Source organism: Dermochelys coriacea, chromosome 7, assembly GCF_009764565.3.
Source record: "Dermochelys coriacea isolate rDerCor1 chromosome 7, rDerCor1.pri.v4, whole genome shotgun sequence".
NCBI lineage: Eukaryota > Metazoa > Chordata > Testudines > Dermochelyidae > Dermochelys > Dermochelys coriacea.
The window spans coordinates 126,783,782-126,796,112 of NC_050074.1; the positions used below are offsets into that span (position 1 = coordinate 126,783,782).

Below are 12,331 nucleotides of genomic sequence, written 5' to 3' on the forward strand. Positions count from 1 at the left end.
CCCCATACACATATCACTTCCCCCATGTACCCCACCCCCACATACACCCCACAACCTCACCCCATACACATACCACTGCCCCCATATACACCAACCCCACCCCACAGCCTCACCCCATATGCCCCGCATATACCAATGCCCCCATACATCCCCCAAACCTACACACCACTGTCCCTCTCCATACACTACTACCACTGCACACACACACACCCCTTAGGCCACCCCCTACCCATACACACACCACCCGATACCCCTCTCTCATACACACACAACCCAAAAATACCCCATAAGCTGATCAAGTTATTTCTCCTGCAAGCTGGGAAGAAAGAGAAAGGCTACTATTGTTATTTCTGTTTGTAGATACTGGTGCTGAAAGCCATCCATCCTGGGCCAGAAAACAGCAGAGAACTGTTATTGTAGAAAGATGTATTTTATGTGATGCCCACAAGAAGCTAGACATCAATATTAATCACCATATTTTTAAGTCCTAACCTTCCCCAGCTCCCTGTGTGTCTCTCAGTGTGTCCCGTTTGCTCTTTCTCTCTAATTTAGTTTCTAGGCGACCCTGTGCAGTGCACCGTCAGCAGCAGAAACACACACACAGCACAGAGGCACGTATGTAATATTTCTGTGGTCCGCTCTATCCATAACCCTCAAAACCCTCAGGTTCTTCTTTTTTCCAGAATGTGGCTTCCATACATCTGGCTGTCATTAACAAGCTTGTATACAGGTCATGTCCTTTCAAGTCGTAAATTCTTAGTAGTGGCAGCCCCACCAGTAGCACCACAGGGTCCATCAGTCCCCCTGATCTGTCACCTTCAAGGTGAGCAGAGAAGTTTTCATTTCATTTTTTAAAGGAACCAATTAGTGAACGCTGCATGAAGACTCCAAACAGGGAGCAGATTCCCCCAGCTGGGAGCGTGACACGGACCCAGAGCAAAACCACCGACTCTCCTATTGCCCAGCGATGGCTGCAGCACCAGGCTCTCATTTGTTCCTAGGAGAGGAGCATGAAGTGGTGGAGGAACGACAGTGTGAGGATGGGAAGATGCTAACCTCTCCCTTCCTGAGGAAGGGCCAGACAAGGAATCCCAGCCTCCTATTCCCCAAGGCAGGCAGCACACCTTTCACAAGAAGCCCCCCACTACCACCAGTACAATCAGCAAAGGACATTCCCTTTCCTGAGACACAAGCTCACCCCTTGAAGGGCCTGGGATAGGGAAGGCCGCGTCCTGCCCTTGCCCCAGGACAGCAGATCACTGATCCACAGGACCAGTGCTATGGCCCTACCTTCTCCTCATTCATCTCCCTTTTAGAAACCCAGGCCCCCAGGCAGAGAGCTGTATAACTTGCTTTGAAAAAAGAAATCATGCTGCACTCTCCTCACGCTGCACTTCCCAGCAGCCCCATCACCTCTGCCCCCATGGCCTAGAACACCTGGGGCAATGGCTGGGCAGCCGTTGCCCCATGTTGCTGCCTGGGCCCAGAGTGGGGACGGAGAGCCCAGGACAGACAGGCTCCTAGCTCCCAGTTCAGTTGTTTGTTCTAGAAATGCCTCGCCAGCCTCTTTCTGATTTGCTGGTCTATAGCAGACCCCTACCATGACATCACCCCTATTTCCCCCCCTTTTATCTTTACCCGGAGACCTTCCACTGGTCTGCCTCCTACCTCTGTCTGGCCCTCAGAACAGGTGTATATATGCTTGATGCATAATGCAACGCCTCCTCCCTTTTCCCCGGCTGTCCTTTCTGAGCAAGCTGTACCCCTCTGTCACAATATTCCAGTCAGCAGATTTATCTAGTTAAGTCATTTAACTTACACACTAATACTTCCAGTTCTTCCTGGTTGTTCCCCATACTCCTTCCAGTTGTGTATTGACTTGGGCAGATTACCCATCGACTTCCCTCTTGTTGCTCTTATGATCCTATTGGAATGTCCCGCCCGGACATCTAGCCCTCGGTTAAGGCTGTCTTTTTTCTGCTTACCTATGGGCTTTTGTCACATGACCCCTGGAGCCCTAATTTAACGCCCTCCTCATGAGGTTGGCTTCCCCCTTTCAGCCATGGAAATGGCCGATCTTGGGCATCTTTGAAAGGGCTTCTTCCTCTGTACATAGAAAGCCGGAACCCTGTGTACCTCCAAAGAGAGGAGCTCTTACCCTGCATGCTCTGCTGAGGCTTCGCATACAATACTGGAAGGTGAACAGTCTGGTTAAGGTGAAATTCAGAAACTACCTTAGGGATGAATCTGGGATGCAGTCACAAAGACACTTCATCCTTGTGAAAAACAGTATACAGCAGGTCTGCCGTGAGGGCCCCACCCTCCCAAGGGAGTAATCCCCACAAGTAAGGCAACCATCATGGAGACGTGCAGAAGGGAGCAGGAAGCCAAAGGTAAGTGGTGCTGTTGACACCACGGGGAAAGCCGCTTCCACTTGGCAGACTGGCATGAAGCATTAGCATGCAGAGAGTCTCCTGCTGTTATGGTTGAGTTGAACACACTGGGAGTAGGCTCTCTCTCTACTGGATATCCATCCAACAGCCATGCTGCCAGGTTGGGAAGCTGGACTGGGGTGGTTTGTCTTGCCCTTATTCAGAGATAGTAGGCCTGGGAACCGCTGTAGGTACATGCATGGGCAGGATGCCAGCTGTAGAACGATAGTGAACCAGAACTGCCTCAGCCACAAGGAAGGTCTGAGGATCACTGTGGCCCTGCTAAGCTTGATTTTCCTAAGGACACGGGGCAGGAGGGGAGAGGAGCTGAGCTGTCCACTGCATCAGGAAGATGCCCCCTCTGGACTTGAGACCTGGCCAGCTTGGGAACAATAAGTCAGGCACTTTTTGTTCCACTGGGTTCCAAAGAGATCTTACAATGGGCCACCCCTTTGGTGAAAGATTTGCTGCACTGTCAACAGGTGGAGTTCCCCCTTGTAATCCCTGTACAAGCACCTGCAGTGGCTGGCTGCTAGGGAGTTCATTACCCCAGAATGTGAACTGCAAAAGCGTCTTCTGATGCTGGATGCACCAGTTCCAGAACTGACCCATCTTCCTGCAGAATGGAATGGATCTTGCTCCTCCCTGCTTGTTTATACACTGGACAGAGATCATGTCGTCTGATCTGACCTGAACATGCATGGACCAGGCAGCGTGTAGAAATATCTTGCATGCCTTGTGGACAGCACAAAGCTCAAGCAGGTTGATGTGCATCCTGGATTCCTGCAGGGACCAGGAGCCTTGGGCTGTCTGGTCATGTAGATGCGCTCCCCCTCCCAATAGAGAGGCATCCTTCATGAGTGTTCTTGGAGGTAGGGAGAAAATGAAGGGACCATTGTGGCACCTTCAGCCACAGCAGACTGCATGGAACTCCGTTTACGGACACATGGCAGGCAAAGTCAGATCACCCAGGAATTGAACCTATGTGGGCAGGGTGCCCACTGGATATTCCATACCTAGGGGCTAGCTCATTTAACCATCCCTACCAGAGTCCAATCTGTGTCCAATTCGATCTTGCTTGGTGACCTAGCCCCTAACAAAGAGCTGTGCAGAGCAAAGAAACCTCTCAAATACATTCTACATGTTTGGATTCTGAAGATAAGGAAGGTCCCTCTACAGCAGATGTCCGACCCTTGCAGCCCACTCCAAAAAGACAAAATCTATCACAGAGAAGGGAAATATTTACACATATTAGTCTAGCTCCAGTTAAATATTATGCTTAGCTGTCTGGAGTCTGTGTTCTCAGGCTATGTCTATGAAATCAAAGATTAAACTTCATAACAATTATGAAGCTGCGCTGCTCAAATTCAAAGGGAGTTAAAGGCCATTAAAATAGTTTTACTGCTGGTATTAAAATGAAATTACTCTGTCCTCTCCAGGACACCTGAAGCCGAAACCTTCTGAACTCTCCTATCAACACACACGGAAAGGCTACGAGCAGAACTGATAACCAAGGCAGCACCTCTCTGAGCAAAGCCTGAGAGCGCTTTGAAGCAGCCTGGGAAGGAGGGAGAGCCTCTTCTCTCAGGAAAATGTGTATAGTGGAAAGTAAGCAAGTTGTCAGGGGAAAAGCTGACAATGTTGATTCCAACAGTTGTACTGGGAACAAACCGCCAAGCAGATTAGGTTACCGAGAACGAGAAATGGCTCTGACAAGCCCACATAAATGCCGGGCTTTCGGGGACAATGCGTGCTTCAGCCACATTCACAGCCTCGGTGCCACAGGCCCTAGGGGCAAATCTCACTGCCAGTGCCCGCAGCCCCTTTGCGTGGGGTCCCATGTGCACTACCAGCCCCAATACAGCCAGTGCGTCCAGGGGTCCCTGAACTCACTGCCAGCTCCAGCACCTCCAGCTGTTTGAGTTACAGGGCTGGGAACTGAGAGCAAGATGGCGACAAAAAGGGATCTGTGGTCTGGGTCTCTTTACAGCTCCTCACCTTTTCTGGAGGAATTTTATTTTTTGCAGGAGACGGGGCGTTCAGGCTGGGAATACACCAGGGGGCACAGACGGCACCAGTCTCAGCTCCCTTCTCTCTCCCTTCCACCCCAGGGAGTCTACCTACCCACCACAACCAGGTGCCATCCTCAGCTACCCCATTGGGGCTTGCAGCATCCCAACAGCTGAGTGTCCTCCTTCACTCTCCCCAATAACGGGGGTGGGGGAAAGGCTTTGCAGCCCTGGCTTGATTTAATTAATTCCTTCTTGAAGTGTCTTTGGTTTATTCTGCTGTGATGATAGAGAGATCACTGTGGGCTGCTGGGGTCTCTCTCCTCTACCCCCTCATTGCCTAGAGACCTGAGCCCTTCATAAGACTTTTAATGTGTGTCCATAACATGGCAACCCCTTCTGTCTCTCGAGGTTCTACTCCCAAGCTAATGCAAACATTACCAGGAATAGAGCATTGTCTCAGCTCCGTCTGGGCCACTATCATTTTATTTTTGCTCTTTAATATTTACTGGGTTCATGCAAAGTGCATGCTCTGAGCACGGAAAAAAAAGAGCCGCAGCTTAGATCCAAATTTAGTAATTGCTGCAGCCCCATCTGACATGGATGGGTAACAGGGAGATCTCTACAACACTTCACTTTTCAATGCATTCTGCATAACGACCTGGCCCCCATGTACCAGGCACCCTGGAGCTGCCACCTACAAGAGTCTTCACAGCCCCTCCATCACACTTAGCAAATCCCATATACTCAAACACTCAATGTTGCTGGTAGAACAACCAAAGAGACACAGTCAGGCTGCAGAGATAGGCATGTTGACTCAGTATGGTTTCCGAGCCACTCCACAGTAAAGGCTGCAGCTCGTACGTGCTATTTGTAACACCCAAGTTTACCAAAGCAAAAAGAATTTGAAAAATTGAATTTAAGTGTCACTATTGATGCTGCTTGTTTGCCTTTTTCTTGAGTTGTTCCCACTGAAATGCTTATATTTAATGGAAACTTTGGTGTTGGCTTTTGGTTTTGCAAACCCTGTTTTTTGGAAAACTTCTGTATCAGCCCACTGTGATCTGACAGTGTTTCTTTAATCAAAGAGAGGAGATACTTCTCAGACTTTCCTTTCCTAAGCCAGGTAGATGTTTGTTGGGACAGTACTGGAGTGTCAGCTGGCTTTCGAATACCTACTAGCTAGCCATGGATCCTGGGGCCAGAGCTGACCTTGCACCTTACCTGTTAACGTGAGGTTGCTGTATGTGTTTGAGAACTGCTCCTTTAACAAAACCAAATGCATCTGAGCTGCCTTTTCTCGCTGCAGTTCCAACATAATGTCTGGGTGCTGGGCAATCTTACAGCCTTTCTGCTTATCCAGGGCAATGTCGCTGCGGACAATGTCTAGAGGGAGAGGAAAGAGAGAAAAGGGGAGACGGACAAATCTCAGCTTTCAGTTCCACCCAAAGGAGCCAGATGCTTGACTCTGAACCAGCCAACACTACAACCAATAAACATTACCCCATCATACAAAATGCAAGCCAAGGGGCACCCCCCCTGGGGCCCATCCACCCCATTTACCTTCTCAGCTCAAGCCCTAGATCATCTGCAGACCTCACTTCTTATCTTCCACTAGAATGTCAAGCCACTCTCTCTAATGCAGCAGCCTATCCCACCCTCCTTGGAGTGGCTGGCCCCCTGGCAGTTTATCACTCTAACTCACAATTATTACCTTTCCTTCACTGGAAAGTTTTGTCTAAAGTCTCCCAATGTTTATATCATGTCTCCTTGTTTCTGGTTTCTTTGCCAGCGATAACTACAGTGAGCTAAATGGCTCCCTGGTGTAAGGCCACTGCTTTCCCATACCACCAGATACACCAGGGAGGGATTCGGCTCAAAGTCTCTGCTCCAGCACTATTCATCCTTATTGCAACTTTCAAACCTTGGATTAAATCTGTACAGAGAATAACCCTGGGAACAGCTCCCTTGGCACCTTCCCATCTTTGCTTCCCGCACATCAAGAATGCAGTGCTGATACTTCGTTAGCCCTTTGTTTCTCTCCATATCAGTATTGTATGGGTCATATTGTTGATCATGACATAGCCTTCCCATCACACACAAAACTACTTGCGTGCTGTGGAGACTTGGAAGCAAAGGGAAAGGAAAAAGAAGAAGAGAAAAATAAGCTATAGCTTCCCCTATGTGCCTCCGGACAAGGGGAGAAAGTGAAAATGCAGGTCTCTGTGTGGACCACTTGCCGAGCTGAGTTAATTCATAATGCACTCGGATACCACATGTACACTCCACCTAGCTAGCTGGCCATTACAATAAGCAAGGAAAGCTGGAGATTCTCGCAGTGTTACAGACGGCTGTGTTTTACTCAGTCTATTTTTTATCTTATCAAATGCACATTCCTTTCCAAAAATAAAGCTCTGTAGGTTGGCACCTTTGGACCCCAAAGAGCTTGTGTGCTGATCCACGTGTTGGTCTAGCAGAATGTGTCCCCTACTACTATTTACACTGCAATTCCAGTACAGCATTACAGATTGCATATCAGAAGCACCAGGTGGTCAGAGCTGAGAGCCTTCCCGGCACCCATGCCCTTATCTTGCAGGGCTAGATACCATTGTTTGCTTAGTGCCCTAGTGTTTCCGGTAGGGTCATTATATGTAGACTCTGCCCAGCCTGTAGCCATCCCATTTTGTACTGGGCTTGACTGCAGGCCTTGGACAGGTAACCATGCAGCTTTGGGATCCATCTTATTGACATTTGGCCCAGTTGTGCCCCTGAGAGCTGCTGTGATCTTCCCTGTCCAACTGCAGAAGAGCAAGGATAGGGGATGGCTGCCTTTGCAGCCCCATTCCATCCCTCCATCCTGGCTGGAGGCACACCTTGGCCCTTCAGTGCCCCACCTCTCTGTCAGGAATTAAGGCGGGGGGTCCTGCTAGTTTGGGGATCTATCAGGTTTCCTGTGGCTCACTCCACAGAAGTTTAACTGGGACAAAGTTTGCACAATGTGGGGAACCTCAGAGTTTTATCCCCACCCTCTGCTCCCCCTGTATTCCCTTCCTGCAAGAGCCTATTGCTCCTCAACCCCTATTCAGAAGAACCAATTGAACCTATTACTCTTCATGTTGATATTTTCCAGCTGAGTTCAACTGTGAGCCCAGCACCGTGCAGATCTCGGGCCACCACCAATATCAAGAGGCAAACCTAGCTATGCAGAGACCCCTCTGGGGCCCCAGGCCTGCCATGCTGTGCACCCAAGCCATCTTGTCCTCTGACCACCCAATCTCACAAGCTAAGCAAGATGGGGCTCACATTAGTGCTTGGATGGAGAGCTAAAAGGGACACAGGGGTGCTGAAGGAAGTGGTGCTGGTTATTCATGAAAGGGGCCATCTTCCCTCCAAATCAGCACTGAATCCCCGGTGGTGGCATGGCGCTAGGAGGTGCCATCTCTTGACAGAGCTCTAGTTCACTTTTGGTCAGTGGAGATGCGTCTCCACTTCCTCTTGTGCCACCTGCTCTCTAAGCTTCCTGGGCACCAGGAGGATGCAGAGTGGGACAACACATCAGCTCCCTCAGGGCTGGCAGGATGCCTGCATGCTCCTGGGTCCCTGGCAGCTTTTCTTGCTTGAAGGAGACACGGAGGATCTCCATTATCACAGGGTCAGGTGCCCCTCATGAGACTTTGTCTGCCAGGGGGCAGGGATCAGTTCTGGAGATGTTGGATTGGAATTGCTCCTCTAGGGCTCCTGAGCTGTGGCCCCATGGAGGAAACTCTGGAGAGCCAAGTAGCAGTCTCTGGTCCTGATGTAGACCTTGGTCGTGGGCTGCGGGCCATGGCCAGGCAAGCACTGTAGGCACTTTAGCTGCCAGGCACGAAGACTCCTCCACTACCAGCCTGCACCCTTCCCCAAGGGCCCCAGACCCCTGCTGTTGTGACCCCTCCCACAACTGTCTCCTGCTCCCTAACTCTTCACAGGAACCCCATGATCCCCGGGGACCCCATCCCCTGCCTGTGACCCCTACCCGCAACTGTCTCCTACCCCTAAACTCCACACAGGGAATCCCCTCCCACTGCCTGTGCCCCCACACCCCTGGGACCTCATCCCCTGCCTGTGACCACTACCCGCAACTGTCTCCTACCCCTAAACTCCACACAGGGAATCCTCTCCCACTGCCTGTGACCCCACCCGCAACTGTCTCCTACCCCTAAACTCCACAAAGAGAACCCCCTCCCACTTCCTGTGGCCCCCACACTCCCCCAGGGACCCCACCCCCTGCCTGTGACCCCCACCCCCAACTTTCTCCTACCCCTAAATTCCCCACAGGGACCCCCCACACTCCCCCAGGGACCCTACCCCTGCCTGTGACTCCCGATCCCCAAGTGTCTCCTACCCCTAAACTCCTTATAGGGATCCCTCACGCCCTGCTTGTCATCCCCACCCTCAACTGCCCCATCCTCTTCCTCCACTCAGAAACCCCCATTCCCTACCTGTGAGCCTCATTCCCCCAATGGCTTCCACTTCCACACACACCCTAAGGCCCAACACTTTCCCCTGTAGCCCTCCTATCTGACCCCAGCCCCCACCCAGACCCATCGCAGAGCACTGTGGCCCCACAACTGCCTTCTGCCCCAACCGCCACGGAACCTTCCCCCTCCCATCCGGTGCCGGAAGAGCAGCTGCCCATTCACCATGCTGCCCGCTGCTGACCGCTCGCCCAATCCACCCGGGTGCCTGTCTGCACTCGGCCAGCGCAGGCGAGAGCATGTCCTTCCAGGGCTGGGGTGGATTCCTCTGTCTCGGTGAGCCCCTCTTTGGTTTTGGCAGGCAGCGCTTTGCACAGGCAGGGCTGAGACCAGTGTCTGTTGCATTATAGGCACCAGTCATCCACCTCCATTCTGCAGGTGGCACAGCTCTAAAACCCACAATGGCCTGCTGAGACTGTGGGCAAAGGGGTCCTCATGGGGTGCTCTCCTTGACTCTTCTGATCATCAGGTGGCTGCCATGTCCCACTAGTGTGTCTACACCTAGCTTTTCAAAGAAGTTGCTTTTTTTCCTCTTCCAGGTGCTTCTGGAGTTTCCCAGGAATGACATCTCCCAGGGACAAAGTCGCCAGGCTAGGTCACTATCTGGAGGAAGAGTTGGTCAGCCCAAACAGCCAGAGAATGAAAAGTTCTGTGACCACCAGGATCTTACTATATTGCCTGCACGTCTCACTCTTACCAGTACAGTGCCCTAGTGGGCGTAGCTCTTTGCAGAGGAGTTACTTATTATTTCTAGTTTAAGAGTAGCAGCTGTGTTAGTCTGTATCCACAAAAAGAACAGGAGTACTTGTGGCACCTTAGAGACTAACAAATTTATTTGAAGTGAGCTGTAGCCCACGAAAGCTTATGCTCAAATAAATGTTAGTTTCTAAGGTGCCACAAGTACTCCAGTTCTTTTTATTATTTCTAGGACAGCAGCACCTAAAGGCCTCGATCATGGTTGGACCCCATTGCGCTGCACAAACTCAGACTGACAGTGCCCACTTCAAACAGGTTCAAATCTAAATGAGTACATCAGCAATTTAGGGGTTTGAAGGATTAGGGAGGCTGCTCAAGGTACTAACATACCCTACATGAAATGCAGGGCAGTAAACGTTTCTGCCTCTTTTTTATATAAAAAGGCTGCGTTGAACCTGCACAAACATGGGGTTTTGCATTTAACACGCATTAAAGGACTTGATTTATATTAGACCAACTGCATAAAAGTTAGCGAAATCAGACACAGATTATAGGAGCCCACTGGGAAGCAGCCTCCTGGAGATAAGCAGGCTCAGTGGGTGGGGGAAGAGGAAGAGAGCTGGCACACTCACTGCCCATTCAATGGACAGCCTGCACTGGACAGTCACTTTGCTTCAGTTAAAAAACCCAGCTTGTCCCAGTGTGGGTTGAAAGCGTCTCTCTCACCAGCCGAAGTTGGGCCAATAAAAGATATTATCTCACCTTCCCTGCCTCCCTGCAAAGAAAGTCATTTGAAGTGTCTTAGACTTTTTATATCAAAACAAAACAATTCACTTTGAAGCTGGCTCTCTTTCACCAGTACCCATGGGCAGTTCCCAGCCCTGGGACGTTTGATCGCACAGCTCGTGTGGTGCTTTGTGTACTCTATACAGTAGAATCACTCATGTAACAGCCGCGCAAATGCAGTATGAAGGGAGCACACCCGTGTGGCAGGTCAGGTGAGCTGCGGCTGATTACAGGACAAAACTATCCATGGGATTGGGGGGTCACACAAATGATTCCTGCATCCGATGAAGTGAGCTGTAGCTCACGAAAACTTATGCTCAAATAAATTTGTTAGTCTTTAAGGTGCCACAAGTCCTCCTTTTCTTTTTACAAATGAAGGCAAAATCCAAAGGCATATTGTGGCCAGAGTGCCAAATAAAGCAAGAGGGGCTCCTCACAAGCACTATGTCTTCTCGCCCCAAGGTGGTCCTGGTTCCTAGCTCAGTTCCACCAAGATTGAGTCATCTCCCTCATGAGAAGGTAACTCCTGCTAGCTGATCCCGGCCATATTCCCCATATGCCTGGCCTATGCTGCACTCCCTGCACTGAGGGCAACAGGTGATGCAGTATCACTGCTCAGCAAATAGCCTCCCTGCTCCCTAGCCCCTTGGCAGGGCCTTTGCATCCAAGCACACCCCACGGAGAGTTACTTCTCCAGTAGGAATTCTAGCACCATGCAGCTACCAACATATAGACTGTGACTACACCATGCTGGGGGGCTAATGAGATGATCAGGAATCTGTGAGGAAGGTATTTGTTATCTCTGATTAACGATCTAAAGCAGAGAGTGACCACCCTGCACACTGCAACAGAAAACCAAACCAGACCAAATAATGACACAACTCCTCAGTCACTCTGCCCTACAGCCAGCCTAACAGACTACAGGATGCTGGTGGTGTAGAGCAAGCTAGAGGCTTCTACTGCACCATCCTCCCTGCAGCCTGCATAGGAACAAAGGGGCATGGCCAGGAGGTCCCCACATCCCACCTGATGGAACGGCCTCTTGGGGTCATTGGTAGCTCCTGTAAATTAGAACATCCTTCAGGCTCCTCTGATTTCCTCAAGGGGGCCAGACCAGCACACAAGCATCCCTGGATCAGGGACCATAAAGGAAGCTGAAAGAAACCCTTGTATAAATGCTGTTTTTGAATTGTTCTGAGTATTCCTTGGCTGCCCGGGAGATCTGGGCCAATATATCTCTACAAAACTAGAACATTCACAGTTAACAAGTGTCTGGATTAACCATTATCCACAATACACTTGCTATACACTTTCAGTCTTACCATGTGATTTTTAAAGAAAACTTTATAACGTTGTGACGCTCTGTACCTCGAGGCAATACACAGCACCCTATGTTCATCCTTATAATATGATTGCGTAGTATCCAATCCAAGCAAAGTTTGTCATATCAGGTGTCTTCAGAAGGCTCATGATGCACTGAGCAGTGTTGTTACAGCAACGCTATTGTAATGTTATAGGTTATAATTTCATGTATGTAGTTATGAGGTTGAAAATGTACCCTCCTGGCTTAAAATAAGTGCAAGCAAAAACTCTCCAAGAGCACAGAGGCAGTCCACACCTCATCAGGCAGATATGGGACAAACCCAGCCCAGCCTCACAGGAACAAAGGACACTGGCCTAGGCAGTAACAAAAGAACCCGTTAGACTCTTGAGGGAGACAGCCCGCTTCCTTTGGTCAGTTTGGAACTGTGATGAGGTAATGCTCACCTGATTCTGAAAGGGGGTGGGCAAAGCTAAGAGGGAAGAAAGGACATGATAAAAGGGAGAGACATTTGCCATGCTCTTCCTCTCTCTTCCACCTACACCTACAGACACCACCACCAAGCGACTA

At 50.2% G+C, this 12,331-nt stretch overlaps 1 protein-coding gene across 2 annotated transcripts in view; it reads right to left on the reverse strand.

Annotated features, from left to right (window-relative positions):
• HPSE2 (heparanase 2 (inactive)) overlaps positions 1 to 12,331 on the reverse strand; it is a 318,946-nt gene that overhangs the window by 285,135 nt on the left and 21,480 nt on the right. For both annotated transcript variants that reach the window (XM_043519408.1, XM_038410018.2), the window contains exon 3: positions 5,666 to 5,827. In XM_043519408.1, coding sequence (XP_043375343.1) covers positions 5,666 to 5,827 — 162 coding nt within the window. The remainder of the gene's footprint in view (positions 1 to 5,665; positions 5,828 to 12,331) is intronic.